Source organism: Pantherophis guttatus, chromosome 4 (genome assembly GCF_059756535.1).
Source record: "Pantherophis guttatus breed Tessera chromosome 4, ASM5975653v1, whole genome shotgun sequence".
Taxonomy (NCBI): domain Eukaryota; kingdom Metazoa; phylum Chordata; class Lepidosauria; order Squamata; family Colubridae; genus Pantherophis; species Pantherophis guttatus.
The window spans coordinates 102,047,380-102,069,137 of record NC_142066.1 but is presented as its reverse complement, the minus strand read 5'-3'; the positions used below and the strand labels follow the sequence as shown (position 1 = coordinate 102,069,137).

General features: G+C 39.4%; 1 protein-coding gene across 3 annotated transcripts in view; it reads left to right on the top strand.

Moving 5' to 3' along the window:
• The window catches only part of LOC117656046 (collagen alpha-4(VI) chain-like), a 184,349-nt gene that overhangs the window by 104,551 nt on the left and 58,040 nt on the right, over window positions 1–21,758 (top strand). For all 3 annotated transcript variants that reach the window (XM_087894216.1, XM_060683019.2, XM_087894217.1), the window contains exons 23-25: window positions 11,143–11,208; window positions 11,824–11,877; window positions 13,380–13,415. In XM_087894216.1, coding sequence (XP_087750342.1) covers window positions 11,143–11,208; window positions 11,824–11,877; window positions 13,380–13,415 — 156 coding nt within the window. The remainder of the gene's footprint in view (window positions 1–11,142; window positions 11,209–11,823; window positions 11,878–13,379; window positions 13,416–21,758) is intronic.

The following is a 21,758-nucleotide window of genomic DNA, read 5'->3' as shown; positions in this document are numbered from 1 at the left end:
AACCGCTGCACCCAGCTGCAGGGAGGCGGAAGCATTGAGGTGGTACCGCCCCAGGCGCCTGATGGATCCTGATAGGTTCCAGACGGAGCTTGGGCCATTTCCTGAGGCTCTGGCACACGGCTCGACTGAGGAGCTGGTGGCCGCCTGGGATAGGGCGGCTGCTGGAGCTTTGGATCGGGTCGTGCCTTTGCGGCCTCTGACCCGGCGTCGATCTCGCCTGGCTCCTTGGTTCACCGAGGAGCTGAGGGAGATGAAGCGCCGGAAAAGATGCCTGGAGAGTGGTTGGAGGGCCAGCCATTCTGAATCTGACCGAACACTGGTAAGGTCTCATATTAAGACCTACCTGGTGGTGATAAAAGTGGCGAAGTATAACTATTTTGCCACTCTTATTGCGTCATCAGATAATCGCCCGGCCGCCCTGTTTAGGGTGACCCGCTCCCTGCTCCACCAGGAAGCGCGGGAGGACCCCTTGGAGGGTAGAGCCGAGGATTTTGTACAGTATATGTATGACAAAATTGCTCAGATTCGGGAACATCTGGACTCTGACTGGGTAGATTCAGCGGGGAGGACAGAGGCAGGTCTTGTGAGTATTATCTGGGAAGAGTTTGATTCTGTGACGCCCGAAGACGTGGACAGGATACTGGGCAGACTGAGCGCAGCCACATGTTTACTGGACCCGTGTCCCTCCTGGTTGGTGCTGGCCTCTCGGGAGGTTACACGAGGCTGGCTCCAGGGGATTATAAATGCTTCCTTGAGTGAGGGTGTCTTCCCTGCCGCCTTGAAAGAGGCGGTGGTGAGGCCTCTCCTCAAGAAACCTTCCCTGGACCCGGCAGTGTTGGCAAATTATCGTCCAGTCTCCAACCTTCGCTTCGTTGCGAAGGTTGTTGAGAGTGTGGTAGCGTGACAGCTCCCCCAGTACCTGGATGAATCGTCGTATCTGGATCCGTTCCAGTCGGGCTTCAGGCCTGGGTACAGCACGGAAACGGCATTGGTCGCGTTGGTTGATGATCTCTGGAGGGCTCGGGACAGGGGTTGTTCCTCTGTCCTGGTCCTATTAGACCTCTCAGCGGCTTTTGATACCATCGACCATGGTATCATGCTGCACCGGCTAGAGGAGTTAGGGGTGGGGGGCACCGTCCTACGGTGGTTCTCCTCCTTTCTCTCTGACCGGTCGCAGTCTGTGTTGACAGGGGGGCAGAGGTCGACCTTGAGGTGCCTTGCTTGCGGGGTGCTGCAAGGGTCGGTCCTCTCGCCGCTCCTGTTCAACATTTATGTGAAGCCGCTGGGTGAGATCATCCGTGGTTTTGAGGTGCGATGCCATCTGTACGCTGATGATGCTCAGCTGTACATCTCCACCCCAGACCACCCCAATGATGCCCTTGAAGTGATGTCCCGGTGCCTGGAGGCCGTGCGGATCTGGATGGGGAGAAACAGACTCAGGCTCAACCCATCCAAGACCGAGTGGCTGTGGTTTCCGACATCCCGATATAGTCAGTTGGTGCCATCACTGACTATTGGGGGCGAGTCACTGGCCCCCACGGAGAGGGTTCGCAACTTGGGTGTCCTCCTGGACTCACGGCTGTCTTTAGAAGAGCACATGACGGCCGTGGCCAGGGGGACTTTTTATCAGGTCCGCCTGATTCGCCAGTTGAGTCCCTTTCTGGATCGGGACTCGTTAAATACGGTCACTCATGCTCTCGTTACTTCCCGCTTGGACTACTGCAATGCTCTCTACATGGGGCTCCCCTTGAGGAGCACCCGGAGGCTCCAGCTGGTCCAGAATGCGGCCGCGCGGGTGGTTATGGGAGCGACGTGGCGCTCCCATGTGACCCCCCTCCTGTGCGAGCTGCACTGGCTCCCGGTAGTCTTCCGGGTGCGCTTCAAGGTTTTGGTTACCACCTTTAGAGCGCTCCATGGCATCGGACCGGGGTATCTACGAGACCGCCTTCTGCTACCAATAGCCTCTCACCGACCAGTACGCTCCCATAGAGAGGGGCTCCTCAGGGTGCCGTCGGCCAAACAGTGTCGACTGGTGGCCCCCAGGGGGAGAGCCTTCTCTGTGGGGGCACCTACCATCTGGAACGAGCTCCCCCCAGAGATACGGAAGATCCCGGACCTGCGCACGTTTCGCCGTGCTCTCAAAACTTTTCTATTTCAGCAAGCTGGCCTGGCCTAACTCCCATCTTTTAAATTTTTAAATTTTTTAATTCGTGATTTTACAAATTCGGTGTTTTAATCTGTGTTTCGGCCGAAATATTTAATAATTTTAAGGGATTTTTTAATATTTGTATTATCTGTATTTTATCTTGGCTGTTCACCGCCCTGAGTCCTTCGGGAGTAGGGCGGTATAGAAATTTGATTAATAGAATAGAATAGAATTACATTCACATCTCCAACATTTAGCTTGCAAATTCGAGTACATACATGATAATTTCTTAGGATCTAAGTGCCATCTATAAAACATTTTATAAAAATTCTCTCTCAAATTTTGTGCTTGCGTAAATTTAACATTTCTGACCCAGATCTTTTCCCATGTTTCCATCATCACTGGTTCCTGAAAGTTTTGTGCTCATTTAATCATACAATCTTTAACCAATTCAGTTTCTGAGTCTATTTCCAATAATGCATTATACAACCTTTTAATATGCATCTGACTTTGATCTCTAATTTGTTTCACCAAATTTTCCTCATTTTCGTAACCCCAATTTTTTGATCCTCCCTCCATTTAGCTTGGAGCTGACCATACTGAAACCAAGTAAAAATTATCCCTTCTTCTTTTAATTCCTCTAGAGATTTCAATTGCAACTTACCCCTTTCCAAAAGAAGAAGCTCTTTATAAGTAATCACCTCTATTCTTTGCTCTGTACTTATATTTTCTATTACATGTCTGGGGTTTGCCCATATAGGTATCTTGTAATTCAGCTTATATTGGTACTTTTTCCACACCCTCAACAATGCATTTCTAAGTATATGACCCTTAAACACTTTATCCACTTTTTTTTCATACAACAAGTAAGCATGCCATCCATATAACAAATCATAACCTTCTATATTTAACATTCTTTCTTCAGTTAAGTTAAACCAGTCACTAATTTGTGATAAAGCTGCAGCTTCATAATACAATCTTAAATTAGGCATTTTAAGACCTCCTCTCTCACGTATAACCTGTATAATTTTCAGTTTCACTCTTGGTTTCTTCCCAGCCCAAATAAAAGTATTAACCCCTTTCTGCCATTCCATCAGATTTCCATCTTTTTAAAGCACTGGTATCATTTGAAACAAAAATAAAAACCTAGGTAATACATTCATTTTTATTGCTGCTATCCTTCCCAGTAGTGATAGTTGTAACTTTTTCCATTTTTCCATTTCTTTCTGTACTTTTTGCCAAAGAATTTCATAATTGTTTTTATACAATTTCGTATTTGAGGCTGCAATATATACTCCTAGATACTTAACCTTTTTAACTACTTCAAACCCCGTTATCCTCCCTAACTCTTCTCTTTTGAGTTATAGATAAATTCTTAGTTATCATCTTTGTCTTGTGTAAATTTACTTTGAATCCAGATACTTTACCATATTCAGCTACCATATCCAACATATAGGGAGCCACTTCTATAGGTTGAGATAAAGTAAGAACCAGGTCGTCTGCAAATGCTCTTAATCTATAATCCTGCTGTCTAATTACAATTCCTTTTATTTTGTCAGAATCGCGTATCTTATTCAGCAAGACTTCTAAAGTTAAAATAAACAACAATGGCGACAATGGACAACCCTGCCTCATACCTTTCTCAATTTTAAACACATCTGTTAAACCTCCATTGATTATTATTTGTGCTGTTTGTTCCTGATATATTGCTCTAATTGAGTGTATGAAATACTCCCCAAAGTGCATTTTTTCTACTATTTTAAACAAAAATTGCCAGTTCAATTGATCAAATGCTTTCTCTGCATCCACGAATATAAACACTGCAGGGACCTGATTATTTTTCTCCAAATATTCCAATAAGTTTATAATTTGCCTAACATTATATTTCATCTGTCTCCTTTTTATAAAACCTGATTGGTCATTGTGAATAATTTGTTGCATAACTGGCATTAGTCTATTTGATAGTATCTTAGCAAAAATTTTGTAATCCGTATTCAAAAGTGAAATTGGCCTAAAATTTTCAGGTTTGGTACAGTTTTGATCTTCCTTCGGAATCAATGAAACAAAAGCTGTTCTCCAAGAGGGTGGGACTCCTCCCCCTGATTGAATTTTACAAAATAAAGTTTTAAGCGGCTCTACCATTTCAAGCTATAAGTTCTTATAATAAACAGCTGTTAGTCCATCTGTTCCTGGAGCTTTCCCTATTTTTAACTGCTTAATTGCCGCAATAATCTCCTCCGAAGTTATTGGTTGATTCAATCCTTCCCTCTGTTGCAACGTTAGTTCCAAAATATTCCCTTCCTTTAAATATTTATCTATATCTATACCTTGTATTGAGTCACTAGCATATAGCTTTGTATAAAATTCCAAAAAAACCTTTTTAATCAAATTCTGTTGGTAAATTTTCTTACCTCTATATTCTATCTTACTAATGACTCGTGCTTTCTATTTTTTCCTCAACATGTAGGCCAACCACCTACGTGGTTTATTGGAATTACAAAATGTATTATGTTTAGCATATTGTAAACTAGTTGCCACCTGATCAGCCATTAACATATTGAATTGTCCTCGTAGTATGTTTATTGTTTCTTTTACTTTCTTATCTCCTGGATTAGATATAAGTAATTGTTCTTTCTTTTTTATTTCTTCCTCTATCTCTTTAGCTTCTTCTGTTGTTTTGATCTATATTTATTATTCATATGTATTAAGATACCCCTCATATAAGCCTTACTAGCATCCCAAACAATTTCCATAGGAGTACCCTTATTCATGTTAATAACAAAAAATTCTCTCATCTGTTTTTTAAGCTCCTTTACATTTTCTTCATATCTGAATAAGTTTTCATTCAACCTCCAAGACCTCCTTTCTCCCCTCTCCTGTTCGAATTCAATCCAGACTGGACTATGATCAGTTAAAGTTCTTGGAAATATCTTTGTCGTCTTCAGCCTGGAAATAAAATCATTTGTGATTAGTATAAAATCAATCCTGGAGAAGGATCGATGTCTATCAGAAAAAAAGGTAAAATCTTTTTCCTCCAGGTTACGTTCTCTCCAGATATCTCTCAATTCTATATCTTCCATCATATCAAAAAAAGATGTAGGTAGTTTTGCACATGCTGAAGTCTTTGATAAGCTTTTTTTATCTTTGTGCGTATCAATTACTCCATTCCAGTCACCCATTAGTATAAAAGATTTATAATCCCACTGTATTATTTTAGTATGTAAAAATTTATAAAACTTGTTCTGTTGCTGGTTAGGGGCATATATTCTGATAAGAAGCATTTTTCCAGACTGTGTCAATAACTCAATTGCAATATATCTTCCTTGATCATCTGCCTCAATTAAATTAACTGATAGTCCTTTCCTTACATATATGACTAATCCATTTTTCTTCTCTGGCGCTGATGCCACAAAATTTGTACCTAATCTTGAGTTTATCAAATATTTTTAGTCTGATAATCTAATATGTGTTTCTTGTAAGCAAATAACATCGTTGTTAAATTGTTTCAAGTAGTGAAATACTTTCTTTCTTTTTTGTGGAGAGTTTAGGCCATTAACATTCCAAGATAGGAATTTAGTTGCCATCTTTAGCCTTTTGAAGCCTTGTAAGCATCAGCTGAAGCTCCTCCTCCACCTTACTCTTCGGCCTAGCTCCCCCCACTGCTTCTGTTTTTTGTACTACTTGAGATGAATCTTGAGATTGTTGCCCTTTTGGTTGTTGTTGTTGCAATTTATAGGTTGCTCGGGTCAGTCGTTGTGTTTTCGCTCTCCATTCTTAGGTGGTTCCAAAGTTGGGGGTAAACCCCCAAGATCCATATCTTCTTCCATAATAATTCCTCCAGCTGCAGCTTCAGCGTAGGTTTGTATCTGTTTTCCATCTTTTCCTTGTTGTATCATCTCCATTTTCTTCCTTCCCCCCCCGGTGAGGGTGGGTATCCAGCCTGTAGCACGTTTACATAAAAATCTTTTGCCTTCAAAACTGTGTTTAGTCGATATCTTTCTCCTTTATAAGTCACTATTAGACCAGTTGGAACATCCCATCTATATGCCACCTGTTGATTTCTCAGCTCATTTACCAAAAAGCCAAAGTCTTTCCTGCTCCTCAACATCTTTGGAGGAATTTCTTTCAAAACCACCACCTCTTGCCCAGCCACCTGAACTTTATTATTGTAAGAAGCTTGTAAAATTTCATTTCTGATCCTCCTAGATGTGAAATAAATCACCACATCTTGTGGCAGCTGTCTTTGTTTTGCCAACCAGGAATTAATCCTGTAAATTTTGTCAATTTGGATTGCCACATCTTCTGGTTTTTCTTTAATTATCTCAGCCATAGCATCAGCACAAATGTCTTTTAAATTTTCTTTGCTATTTTCCTTCAGGCCTCTCAGTCTCAGAGCAAACTCCATAGATCTGTATTGCAACATTACCAATTCATCATCCAGTTTCTCTGTTCTAGTCATGACATCACCCATTTTGCTCTCCAGATTTAAATTGGCTTCATTAATTTCTTCAACTTTCCCATCAAGCTGGATAACAAGATTTGAGAGTCCTGATACAGCAAAAACGATATCATCTCTTATTTTATCATGCTCCTTTGCAACTGCTCCCTTGATCGAACCTATATCTTCCTCTATTTTCTTAAATTTCCTTCAACAAGTAAAGTTAAATTGTTCATTGCTTTTCTCATTGCTATTGCTTGATTATTCATGGCTTCTTTCATAGCTTCCTTAAAATCATTAAGTGCTGCTTCTTGACTCTGGCTCTGGCTCTGTGAATCAGCTGGAAGTTGTGCTTTCTGTGTCACCACTTACACAACTGGGAAGCCTCCCCCTCCTTTAGCAACTCCTGGTTTCACTTGCTTAGAAGCCATTTTTTTTCTTTTTTTCCTCCCCCCCCCTTTTTCTTTGAAAACGACAAAGTCTTTAATGATGTTAATTTAAAGTCTCTGAGTTGCCAGACAAAGTAGTTTTTTTCCCCTTGTTCTCTTCCCTCCGCACTCTCTGTTCCCAGCAGTTAATAGGCAGCCAATCCACTCTCCCAGCGCAAAGTTCTCAAGCACTTTCGTTTCAGGCTTTCACTTTCAAAGCCCTGACAAAGACGCCATCTTCCGCCTTCAGCTCAAGATTCAGATCGAAACAAAGTAACTTTGAAGTTAAGCTCTGTATTTTTAAGGCTTGTTCTCTTGTTTTCCGCTCTGCCTGCGCTTGGGATCAGTAAAACTCACGTTTTAAAAGCAGGATCAGATCGCGGCTTCTCTCCCTGCTTTTGCAGGGACGTCCTGGCTCCGGAGCTTCTTGGCGGGCTGCCTGAGGAGCTCACACCCTCCAAGCCTCTGGAAATGATCCAGAGGGCTTTCGGGGGGCTCTACTCTCGCCCACCAGCTCTCCTCTCCTTCTTTTCCTGAAGGAGAGTTTTTTCAGCCGTTTGACAGCTGATTTGCACTGTCAAAACGGCTTTTACGGAGACGCAGGGCTGGCGGTCAAAAATGACCATCCACGGAGCCTGCGGTGCCAACAGGAAGTCCCGAGGCCAGCCCGTCTTAACTATAAGAGTAACCTTTTTTTTTATTCTAAAACATCTTTTGATTTTCTATGTGACCCTTTAAAGTCTTTTGATGTGAATTCTTTGATTTGTGTGTGTGACCGTTCCATGGTGCCCAAATCCTGTCCTTGTCTGTGATCAGGCTCCTCTGTCCCGGATCTGGCAAACAAGCAACAGCTTCACAGTCCACTCTCTGCTCCTCCCAGCCCCCTGTAATTTTTTTTCTTTGTTGTGGAAAATAAGGTGGCCGTCTCAGCTTCTTAATGGCCCATTGGTAAAGGTGGGGGCTGAAACTCTGCCTGAGTTTCTGCTTATTTTCTTTAGGGGAATTTCCTTGCTCTTTTAATATTGAGCTTCTCATATCTTCCAACACTCCCTTCACTAATTAAGTGTATTCAAATGCTTTGTTCACTTAAACTGATCTCTGTCAACCAAAAACACCACTTCCTCTTATACAACATCCATAACTTTCCAAAAACAAATTACATACCTTCTCCCTTCCATCAATTCTATTTTCTCTAACTCCTTCTTCTTATAAAACATTCAATTCCTCCTGATTTCCAAGTCGGCACAAGTCTGTGCGGACCAACTTAAAGGCAACTTCCTCTCACCCTTCTACTATTGTAACCCATCTCTGTAACAAATTCTAAAAGGGCAACCACTTATGCTGCTAACAAACAAACAATGCCATATGATGGAGCACCTAAGCATTCAAAATGCACACAGACATAAGGACATTAAAAATAAAACAAACAATCTAAATGAGGTACTTTGGATCAATGCTCTGAAATATATTTGGATCAAACTTTAGCTTCAATTCTCTGCCTTTAGTAAAATGCAAGTCAGATTCAAAAAAAATCTTACAAAATCCTTTCTTTTATATAGGTTTAATTAAGCGTTTTAAACCTCAAAAATTTCCAGAAAAAATAAAATCAAAATTGTATTCAGAACAGAAAAGCTTTCATATGCAAATTAAAGAAACTGAAAATAAGGCGATCACCCACTTCCCCCTCCTTTCTCATGCTCATTCAGCAGAGAGGGAGATGCTGAAAAGCCCAGTAACCCACCCTTTTCCTGCTTCTCTCCTCCAAAGGAAGTGGGGGGAGGGAGAGGAAAAAAATGTTTAAACTACATAGAATTCTCATCTCTTTTCGCCTCTCAGCATCCTTTCAACAACACAACCTTCTGCATTTCTCTCTAATTTCCCACATTATCAACACACAGGCATTCACAAGGCTCAAGATCACTTCACTTTATCATTCCTTATAAGCTTCAGGACACCTCACACACATACATTCATATTTGTACTGCAATCAGACTTCTTGTATAAACTAATTTCACATACAAAAATCCCACTTCATGCAAACCAATCATTACAATTATTTCAGTGAGCTTTTTCACAAGCCACTATTATTAGAGGATTTCATCTTCCCTGCAGGTTTGGAAATGATTACATACATACACATGCACACATATCATCAAACATTTCCCACAGCTTCAAGCACAAGTTTACTTAATTTGCTGGCCAGCCAAACATCTCACAATCAATTCAATCCCATTCAATTTTACACACTATCATTATAGATGCACATCCAGGAATTGTTTTAACAGAAATCACACCAAATTGATCAAGTCAAATTATCTGAGTCTTCCCATTTAGACAGGCTTTACCTTTTTACTGCCTGCTAAACCCCGGGTGGGAAGAACAGTAAACAATTTCTTCTTTATTCTTAGTTCTTTCAGAGTTCTCTGGCTTTTTACAAATGACAATTTATCAGAATGTTTATAACACTGCAATTAATTCTTTTCTCTTACCACACATAAAATCACACACAATACTTAGTTCCTTAATTCCTTACTAGAGACTTGAAATCTCAATAGGAGACTTGAACTCCTCACCAGAGACTTTAGGATGATGCCTTGTCTCCTAGGGGGGTGATCAGGCCCCTCTTCCACCACTAAATTGGTGGGTATTTCTTAACAGAGAGACTTGAACTCCCTGACTTATACTTACCTGTTTTCCTCCTATTTCTTTTTCTTTTTTCTTTTTTCTTTTTTCTTTTTTCTTTTTTCTTTTTTCTTTTTTCTTTTTCTCTTTCTTCCTTCCTTCCTTTCTTTCTTTTTATTTATGTTGAGTCTCTGTGTCTGGCTAACCTTTAAGGATTCTTGACTAGCCTGTTTCGCCAGCAGGTTTACGGCAGCTTCCTCATTGAAAGATTCCGTGGACTTCAAAGGAGTCCTAATGGCCGGCCAGTGGATTTTCCTTGGGGAGGCGTTAGTTCCCGCTGGGGCAGGCTGTCTGGCAGAACAAAAGTTCTTTGTTCCTTAGTCCCATCTGCCAGGGTGCCATAAATGTTGTGGAATGATGAGACCAAACAACATTCCTAGGTTAGTCAGAGACAGTATATTGCGCAAGGTTCAGAGCCAGTTTTATACATGAAGCTTTGAACAAGGAGAGAACTCCGTTACAACGGTTTTATACACTTCTAAGACAAAGGATTCTGTTAACTCAGCAGCTTATATGGTCATATACATTTGTTATATTTAATTGACATTTCCTAATTATTAAAGTTTTATATTATTCTTGCCAAACAATCATAATTCTTCTGTAAATTACTGGAGCATAGATTCAAATTATCTTCTGTTGATAGATGACTTTTAACTCATGTGGATCCCCTTGACCTAACCAAGCTTTAAGCTGTATGTCATTAGAATGTTCCTATCTTCTGACAACTTAGAGGCCTCCTAGAGGTATCAAAAGGATTTTGGCTGAGTTTGTAATTTTTCCAACCGGATGCATTTCCTGCCTTTAGAATAGAGTGAATAGAAAGTTATCCAGTGATCATCTATCAGAGCCCGCTTCATTTACATTAAGATCAACGGAAACACCAAAATGTATATAAAAATTGATCAAAGCATTGAAAACCTCATGAGTCAATCAAGATCCAAGCTCAGAAGAGTACTCTATGTTCAGGAGGACCTAATGCCTGTCATTTCAGAGGATCTGCAGCTTGCTATATGAGGTTACTATTGCTGAAATCCATTTCACTGAAATGGCATGATGTTTCACTTATACCTTTCTTGTATACATATAAACATACATACAATTTTGCAGAGGTATACTATAAGACATAATGTATCCCAGTCCATTGTTGGAAACATAATAAATTACTTGGTCCAATAATTCAGAATATTGCTATATTTTTTTAAAGGTAAGGGAATAGAAATTGCTTTAAATGAAAGTATTTATACCTTCAATCATGAATCTACCTACTCAGATTGTATTGGAAGATTTCCTTGCCAACCACAGTGATTTAATCTGTTGCTTTTGACTGAAAGCCTAATTTATACTAAGATGAAAGTAGATTATACTGTATTACACTAACCCATTTTTTTTTAGCTGTAGAAAAAGCAGAAGTCTGGGAAACTAGTTAAGAGCTTGTTTGTTATTTTCAGGGGTTTCCTGGATCTGACAACAATGAACTTGGTCCTCCGGGTAAAAGAGGAAATATGGGACAGCAGGTATCCAAGCATCTAGAAATCATTAAGAGCGTACCTAGTTATTTCTAAATATAATGTTATATATTTTGACTAGTCTGTTCTCTTGTTCTCTTATGATACTAAATCACTATGTTATTTATTCATTTATTAATGCTGATTAAAATTCATTTTGAGACTCAGGTGTATCAGAAGTGTCAGAAATAAAAAGTGAGAGCCACTCAATGACTGGCTAGTGGCTCCATCTTATCTCAGGTCCGAATGTTGGAAGCACACTATGTTTCATTGTTTCCTCTGGATTTCGGCAGGTTTCCAGAGTTAGTTGAAGTCAATCTGAATCAAGATGCCATTGGCAGTGTGAACTGAATTTGCAAGTGTCTGTTACTTGGCTTTTTTAGACTGAACCAGATTTATATATGCACATGACATGTTCATGTAGCAAATGTATTTGCAAGTCACACATACATACACTCACAGTTGTAGTGTTAGAAATGTATGCAACATGTAGTGAGGAGGTTTAGGAAGTCAGGCCATATTGTAAACATTTGCTTCAATCACAGGTCAGAATTCATCACCAATATACTGTGGAACTTAAAAAAGACACAAATGTGTTTTAAATAATCTTGTTGTCCTTTGCAGGGAGAACCAGGGACTGATGGAGAACCAGGAGAAGCAGGCAAGAATGGTGCTAATGTAAGACTACTTATATACAGAAAAAGTAAATGGTTATAGCAAACACTAGAGCCATGATGGTGAACCTATGGTACGTGTGCCACAGGTGGCACATGGAGCCATTTCTGCGGGCACGCACTAGATCAGCTCCACCACACATGCCCATGTGCCTCCTACCGGCCATCTGATTTTTGGGTCTCTGCCATGCATGCGGGAGACGCACACAAATGCCCATGCCGCCCCTCCCCTCCCAGGAGTCTCCACATGGCCTGTTTTGGATGCCAGATAAGTACAGGGCTCATGTGAAGGCTCTGGAAGGGCGAAAAACGGGCCTACCAGAAGTCTAGAAATGGGCTGTTTCCGGCCTCTGGAGGCTTCAGGGAGGCCTGCTAGGCCCAAAATGGAGTGCGGGGGTCACATGTGCATGCATGGGGGGTGGGGGAATGTGGGGGGGGTTGCACACCCCTGTGCAGGGAGGCGTGGCAGCATGGGAGGATTGTGCCCTCATACGCAGGGGCAGGGCGTGCATGGGGGCATTGCATTATGGGTGTGGGCACGCACACACACATTATCACACACACATGTTTTTGGCACCCAAGAAAAAAGGTTAACCATCATTGCACTAGAGCTATGGTTAAGGAAACAATCTCTTCCCTTTCTCAAATGTAATCTCTCTTAAAAATATTCTAAAATTAGCTAAATTTTAGACTAAAGTAAAGTCACAAGTTGCCAAAAGTTTATGGAGCTCCTAGTATCTCAGTAATTTTTTCACGGTGCACCTCAGCTTGCACTTCACATAGTGTCTCATGGTTGTCAAGCATTGCTGTGTTACAACACTTCTGTGAGTTTGCTGCAATGCCCTTGAGTGATGTGGCACACAGTTTGGCAACCACAGCCCTGGGCAAATAGGAAAAAACCTCTTAAGCTTATTAAATCCTTTTCTGTACAAGCCTGGTCTTTTCCTCTTTATCACCCCATTATATTTTCTCCTTCAGTTTTAAGATGCCTTAGTCTAAGAAAGGTGCATCATTGATCACTGTAAAAAAAAAGAATATATAATTATGAGGAGAGCTATAGAAGATGTCAAAAATATCAAGACGAAATGGGAAAAGACCTGCTCGTTTTTTATCTGCATCACCTAAGGCTCCTGCCCCCTTACTGCCACTGCTTGATCATATGATCAAAATTCAGGCACTTGGCAGCCAGCATACAGTTTATAATGGTTGCAGCATTCCATGGTCACATAATCCCCATTGCCACCATCCTAGCTGACTTTTGTCAAGCAGTCAATGGAGAAACCCTAATTTGCTTAACAGCTAGTAGATACACTTATCAACTGTGTTGATTTGCTTAACAACCACAGAAAAAAATGTCATAAATTGGATGCAACTCACTTAATGACTGCCTTGTTGAGCAACAGAAGTTCCAAGCCCAATTGTTGTTGTAAATCAAGAACTGCCTATATTTTATAACTTGCTTCAGTATGAGTTGGTATAGCTGCTTTTTCTCCCTTCTTCTTTTAGGGTCCTAGTGGGCAAAGAGGTCCTCCTGGTTTAATGGTTAGTAACCATTGCATTCATTTATTACTGCTTTATTGAAAACAGGCTTATTTTTCTTCTCTCTCTCTCTCTCATTTAGCAATGGATCCTGGGGAAGTCACATTGAGTTCATGAATACTAATGAATTCTTTTATAGACTCCTTCCAGTGCTGAATCATTCCAGATATGGGGAACTAATAATTTAAATGAAAACTGACCTTCATGAAGGTAATGATATTTCTAATTAGAATGGAATAGAGGGAAGGGACCTTGGAGGTCTTCTAGTCCTCCCTGTTCAAGCAGGAGAACCTACACTATTTCAGATAAGTGGCTATCTAATTTCTTCTTAAAAACCTCCAGTGATGGAGCATCCACGATTTCTGCAGGAAAGCTGTTCCACTGGTTAATTGTCCTCACTGTTAGGAAGTTCCTCCTTAATTCCAAGTTGCTTCTCTCTTTGATCAGTTTCCAGCCATTGTTTCTTGACCTGCCCTCTGGTGCTTTGTAGAATAATTTGACCACCTCTTTTTTGTGGCAGCCCCTCAAATACTGGAATATTGCTATCATGCCAGTCCTAATTCTTCTTTTCTTTAGACAAGCCAAACCCAAATCCTACAGCCATTCTTCATATGTTTTATTCTTCAGGCCTTGATCATCTTACTTGTTCTTCTCTGAACTTTTTCCAAACTCTCAACACCTTTTTTGTAGTATGGTGACTAAAATTGGTTGCAGTATCCAGGTATGGTCTTACTAGGGTTTTATAAAGTGGTACTAGTACTTCACATGATATTGATTCTATGTCTCTGTTTATACAACCCAGGATTGTATTAGCTTTTTTGGCGACTGCTGCACACTGTTGGCTCATATTCAAGTGATCATCCACTAGGACTCCAAGGTCCCTCTCTCAGTTATTGTTTTTGAGCTGGGTCTCGTCTAATCTGTACTTATACCTTTGAGTTTTCCTGACTAAATGTAAAACTTTGTTTTTCTCCACATTAAAATTCATTTTGTTGGATAGGCCCAATGTTCAAGTTTCTCAAGATCTTTTTGGATCCTGAGTTTGTCTTCTGGGATATGGGCTATTCCTGCCAGTTTAGTGTCATCTGCAAATTTGATGAGTTCCCCTTCTATTCCCTCATCTAAGTAATTTATGAAGATATTGAAGAGTACTGGACCTAAGACAGAGCCTTGTAGTACCCCTCTACTACTTCTCTCCATGTTGATGATGTACCATTAAGGACTACTCGTTGAGTATGGTTTGTCAGCAGCTATAAATCCATCTGGTAGTGATGTTACCTATTCCACATTTTTCTAGTTTACAAAGAAGTAGGTTGTGGTCTACTTTGTCAAATGTCTTACTGAAACCTAAGTATACTATGTCCACAGCATTTCTCTGGTCTACTAATTTAGTGACTTTATCAAAGAATAAAATAAGTTAGTTTGCATGATCTGTTTTTAAAAAACTCATGCTGGCTACTATTTATAACTTTATTTGCTTCTAGTTGTTCGTAGATCTGTTTCTTGATTATGTTTTCCAGGATCTTTCCAGTTATTAATGTTAGACTGACTGGTCTGTAGTTTTCTGGGTCTGTTTTTTTGCCTTTCTTGAAGATGGAAACCACATCAGCCCTTTTTCAATCCTCAGGAACTTCCCTGGTGCTCCAGGATTTTTGAAAGATATGTTATAGTGGTTCTGGGATAACATCTGCCAGCTTCTTCAGAACTCTGAGATGTAATCTGTCAGGTCCAGCTGATTTATATATGTCAAGGTCAGATAGGTGTTCTCTTACTATTTTCTTGCTTATTTTAATTTTAATTTCTAGTTTTTCTTTTACAGTAGTTTTTTTTGTACATTGGGGTTTAATTTCTTTTTGCATAAAGACTGAGGCAAAGAACAAGTTAATCAGCCCTGCTTTCTCCCTACTACCTGTTACTTCCTTGCCACCTTCTCTCTTTAGCGGACCTACTATTTCCTTGATTTTTTTTTCTTGTTATTGATATATTGAAAGAAATTTTTTAAAAATTATCTTTGATTTTTGTTGCAAATCTTTGTTCATTCTGAGCCTTTGCTTTCTGGATTTCATTTTTACATGCTCTGGTTATCTTCTGATAATCAGCCTTAGTTATGTGATCCTCTTTCCAATTTTTGTACTTGTCCTTTTTGTCTTTCAGTCTTTCAGAGAGATCTTTGTGCAGCCATGCTGGTTTCTTCTTGAATTTCTTCTTGAATACCAAAAGTGGTATTGTCCTGGACTGAGCTTTTATGATTGCATTTTTCAGACTTTCCCATGCTTCTTAAGTTGTTTTCCCCATGGATTTCATCAATGGAATCTTTCCTAGGGTCTCTCCATGTTTGTTAAAATCAGCTCTTTTAAAGTTTAAGACACTGGAGGGATTATTTTTTATTGTTTATGTTTGCATTATATTGAATTCTAGTATGACATGGTCACTTTTACCCAAGGTTCCAGCAACTTCCACTCCCTCTATCACTTCTTCTCTATTAGTAAGAATTATGTCCAGTATAGCTTTACTTTTAATTCCCTCCTCTGCCTTTTAGATGACAAAGTTGTTGGCTAGGTTAGTTAGGAATTTGTTTGATCTCCCACTTGCCGCAGAGTTTGTCTCCCAGTTGATAGCTGGATAGTTAAAGTCTCCCATTACTACTCTGGTATGCTTCCTACATACATTTGTTAACTAGTTGACAAAAAGTTAACAAATGTATGTATTGTTCTTAGAAAAGCTGTTGACTTTCTCTATCATTAAAATGATCAAATCTTTAACTGCTAATAATTAAACTTTTAAAAAATCATAATGCACAAACTGTCCAGATCTTAATTTAGCCATTCTTTTAAATAAGGGCGTAATTATTTGATTACAAAGTTTAACTCCTATTTCATTTTCATGTCTGTATTTTGCTAGCTATTCTCCTGCCCTTAGAAAGTTCCTTCCTTGAGTTCATTCTGAATTTTAATTAATTCATTTTCCTTGGTAGTATTTAATTTTTCTGAATATGATTGTTCACTATGAACTTAAAAATGCCAAATGCTTTATACTTCAAATAATGAAAGTTTAATGGCATTTCTCATCCCTTTGTTTAGCCACATGTGCTGCATTTTCAGACATTTATTTAATTATTGTATTTATAAAGGTAAAGGTTTCCTCTGTTCAGTCATTTCTGACTTTAGGAGATGGTGCTCATCTACATTTCTTTGCCAAGGGAGCCAGCATTGTCCAAAGATATTTCTGTGTTCATGTGGCCAGCATGACTATATGCTGAGGTGCACGGAACATTCTTACCTTCCTACTGAAGTTGTAACTATTTATCTGCTCGTATTTCATACTTGTTTGAATATAATTTTATTTATAATTTTTCTTTAACATCCATACAGTAAGTGCTTAGTGAACAGTGTATTGTCTGGGTCAATGTACTTTATACACAATACTAATAACAATAATAATAATACTGTTTAGGTATACATAATAGTAATCTTTCAACTTCTAACATTTACGTATACATAGTAATTATAATGTATTCTGTTATGTATCAGTGTATATAATACTGTTTTCCTAATTTCTACTTTCTACCTCTATTTTCTAACCTTAATGAAGCAATTCCCATATTAAGAAGTATTCTATATCTATCCATAATCTCTTGCCCTTTTTAATATTTCAATTTATTGACTTTTTGATACATCTCCCATACTCATCCCTTGGGATCTTGTATCTTGGCATCATCTCCCTATGATTTCTTGTCAAAATTTCTTGAATACATTGAAGTATCAGTAGTATTTCTTTTTGAAATGTATTAGTTTTTTCCTGTTGAAACATTAATTTAATGATCTTAAAATTACTCAATAATCAACCAAAATGCCAAATGTCCAAAAACACCAAAAAAAGCCAATATTAGTTAAATTTGCTCAGTCCTGGAACTGTTACTCAAAATTCTCAATTTTTATAGTCCTCAAAGTCTTCCAATTTGCTCCCTCTAAATTGTCCAAATTTGTAAATCTTGTTTATTTTTTCTTCTTTCACCTTGTAGAATGTTCTATCAGATAGTATTGATAATCCAGAATTGCCCACCAAAGTTCGCCAAATCTCATTAATCCACAGAGTTAAGTGTTCAGTTTCAAGGTAATTCATGTTAATTATAGTTTACATTGCCTTATAAATCTTCAAAAGGCTCACTAGTTACTCCCAAGCAGCCAAGTAGCAAGTAAATATGGAACAACAACAACAACAACAACAACAACAACAACAAAAAAGGCCTTTCAGGTGTTGTTTGTCTTTCACTGTTTTCTTTCTTCTCCTTTGTTTCCCTTGTGTTATCAAATTTCATAGTCTGTCAAGGGTTTTTCTCACCATATAATAGTATAATATATATTTTCACCAGTAGGTGGCATCCCAGCTCTAAATTCCAGCATTAAACAAAAGGAAAGTATAACAGCTGAATGTCAAAACAACAACAACCCATTTTTCTTTATAATCTTCCCACATTCAGACAATTTTATCCACAAATTAAATTACTTTTCACAATATTACCTGTTCCAGTCCGGTCTTTCTATATTTTAAAACTTCGTACTCTTCCATTAAAATTTATTTCTCTTTAGGGTCTCTAATCCGTCTCTCTGTGTTAGCTCTCCACTTTCTCAATGTTTTGGAGAGTCTTTCTTTTTAAGAATTCTTTTATTTGGGTGTAAGTCTCTATTATATAAGTTGAAAATTGTCTCACCCAGTTCTAATCCTCTGTTCACAAACGGCTCCAGCTCATCTCTTTTTTTGATTGCCCCAGCTTTGTTCTGGCCATAATGGCCGTTTCTTTTCCTTGTTGATCGGGAGGCTACCTAGGATTGAGCGAGAGAGCCCTCTCTCCTGCGATCAGCTAGGGATCCCTCCTTTCTTTATCACCCCTCCAAAGTGACTTTACCCCTTAGGGCTGCCCAACGATGAAGGATCAACCAGGAATTCATGGAGCCCCATTATCTTCATCATCTCACCGTGACACCAAACCAGAAGTTCCTATTTTCATGCTTTTGAACATGGTGGGCAGTTGCTGGGGCAGGAATGGGAGCTTATCCCATTTTCTCGGGTCTTGAACCTGGACTGTCAATTTTCCATCTGATAAGCTCAGTGTCTTTAACCACTGAGCCATCACACTCCCTTATTGTACTTATATTTTACATTTTCTGTGATAACAGATAATGCCATGTATGGAAATCTCCATTAAAACAACAACGCTATAGGGCTAAAAGAGAAAGACTGACCTAATAAATTAAGATACAGAGTAAACTGAAAAATCCTGACTGAAAAGGGTCAAGATAATCCATGTTCCCAGAGCTGGAGGTAGACTATTTTTCAACTACCTTCCCGAAAAAGATAGTTGGAAACCAGATTATAACTATCCAGGTTGACTGGATCCAGCTATCTTCTCTTGGAGACAGATGCTATCCCATCACTTTCAAAGCAGTGGAATGATCAAGAGAAGCATTTATCACCAAATAGATCCATTCCTCTTCTTAATAAACAAGGTGGGAAATGGCTCTAAAATACAAGTGGCTGCATCCATGCTCCGAGGACCGTGTTCACATCTTTGGGACTAATAGACTTAAACCATCCCAGATAACATCACAATACTGTGCCTTCATGCTAGAATTCAAGTGAGAGTAAATCTGAGTGATTTTATCCTAAATAATTTTGACAGTGACATGCAGATGCTCTATTGATCCAATCATATAACAAAACGTCAGTGAAGCTCCCTCTGAAATTCAGTAGGTCAATTAGGTTTATATTGTAGTGGTTTAAAATAAACTTGAAAAAATTTCCTTACCTTCCTTACTAAAGTCAACCCTGTGATCTGGATTGACTTTAGTATGATTTCCTTTTCATCTGCCTTACAATCCCGCTGTTCACTGGCAATGTTCTTATAAAACCCTAAAGGGCCCCGCTTTGACATTTTTCTAAATCATTTCTATTCCTTCACTTTATGAGAAAACATGAGAAAAATATATTTCCATTAAATTTTTATCATTTGTATAACTAGTTTTCTTTTATTTATATCTAGTTTTCCTTTATTTATTTCTAGACTCTTTTCTTATTAAATATTGCCTCAGTTTCTAAACTCAAGTAATTTCTTAGAATAGCTCACATCTTTGTTCTAAAATTTCAACTGAATTATCAAAGGCAGCTTCCTGGTGCCTGATGCTTTGCAAATGAAGTAAAACTGAAAATAATAAGTTTAATTTCCATATTTTAAATAATATTATTGGGGTGTTTTAATCTGTCTGGGCCAAAATGATTTAATTTGATTTTATCTGGTTTTTAAATTTTTTGTATCTATGTATTTTATTGTTGGCTGTTCACCGCCCTGAGTCCTTCGGGAGTAGGGCGGTATACAAATCAAATAAACTAAACTAAACTAAACTAAACTAATATTAATGTCAAGAACATAAACATTCAATCAATGCTGTGAATGCTATTCCCAATGATTCTTCTATATATGTACATAGCCAATTATGATGAAAGGAAAGGTGTATTGTAAAACTAGAGGAGCTATTAAGACAGACTCAGCTTCAACCTATGGCAATTTTACTCTATGGCAGTTTTCCTATCATTTAAATAGAAGTCAGGACATGTAGCCAGATTGACTACATGTCCTGATTTCTATTTAAATAATAGGAGTTAACATGTGAAAACCCTTCCTTCCTTCCTTCCTTCCTTCCTTCCTTCCTTCCTTCCTTCCTTCCTTCCTTCCTTCCTTCCTTCCTTCCTCCCTCCCTCCCTCCCTTCCTCCCTCCCTCCCTCCCTTCCTCCCTCCCTCCCTCCCTCCCTTTTTCTATAAATGTTCAAATGAAATATCAGAAACTTTAAATTCAAGTCTACATTTGCAGTAGCCTTGAATAAACCAGACGAATGGGGGTTTATATCATACCGAATTTCCAGCAATAGAGCATGGCAGTAATGTTCATTAAGAGTGTCTGAAACTGAATGTAGTCCCTGAAAACCAGATGTGTATATATAGATGAGTAATGTCAAAATGAGATATGTTTTGTTTTTTAATTTTGCAAAAAATGTTCACTGCAAAAACAGAAACTTGTGGCTTTGATATTTTTCTAAATTGCTAATGAATAAATGCATCCTACAGCCTATCAAACTTTTTACATCAGCTTTCTTCAACCTGCTGCCATCCAGAGCTATTGTACTGTATTTCTCATAATTCCCAGCCATGGTGCTTACTGTAGAGTGTAAATCAGGGGTGTCAAACTCAATTTCATTGAGGGCCACATCAGGATTGGGTTTGACCTTGGAGGGCTGGGTGGGGGGTTGGGGGCTGGGCATGGCCATGGTTATTGTGGCCATGGTGGGCGTGACACAGGATTGCACGTCCGCAAACATGGTTTTATAAACTTATAAAAATAGGGAGGCATACATTTCTGTGATTTTGTTTTTTTAATACTTACTTGATCATCTTATGAGAGAGAGACCAGATCAAGAAACTGACTCCGTAGGAAGACTAGAACTATAAATTATTGACATAGGCTATAGTAGCAGAATACTGCAAGCCTAAAGGTAAAATATTTTACTTTTCCTCCTTTTTATAACCTTCTGAGTCAAGGACGGCCTCCTGGAGCACTCCAGAGTCCCATTTTGAGCCTGGATGGCTTCCTGAAGCACCATCTAGGCCCGTTTTGGACCTGGATGGCCTCCCAGAGCTTTCTGCAGGGCCTGTTTTGGAAGGCCTCCTGGAGGACTCTGGAGGCCAAAAGTGGTTGGGGGGATGCCCCCCTACCCACACCCCATTTTTGCTAACAGAGGCACCACTAGCCGGTCCTTTGCTATTTCCAGACCGGCCCCAGGGGCCAGATCTAAGTACCCCATGGGCAGGGGTGGGTTCTACTTACCTTTACTACTGGTTCGCAATGGGGCCGCTCGCATGCACAGAAGCATTCTGATGATGTCGGGGTTGGTGGGCGGAGCCTCCTGCCGGTTTTACTACCAGTTCTATAGAACCGGTGCAAACTGGGGGTAATCCGCCACTGCCCACAGGCAGTATCAGACCTACGAACCTTGAGTTTGACACCCCTGGTGTAAATCATAGCATTTCCAGTCCAGTGGTGTTGGAAGGTATCAGATTGAAGAAAGGTGCAATAGAGATAAGTAAGTGCCTTAAATATCCATACTCGTGTAGTTCTGCCTTCTTCTGTTTGGAATTGTGACTAATATGGTTAGCAGCACTGATTATCAGTGCTTGGCAAGAATACAATAATATTGTAAGATCACAGAAGTTTCCCCGAGCCACTGAGATGCCACAGAGAGTGAGACTTGAGACGAGGCTTGCAAAAAGTAACAGCTTTTTATTTATGGCCAAAG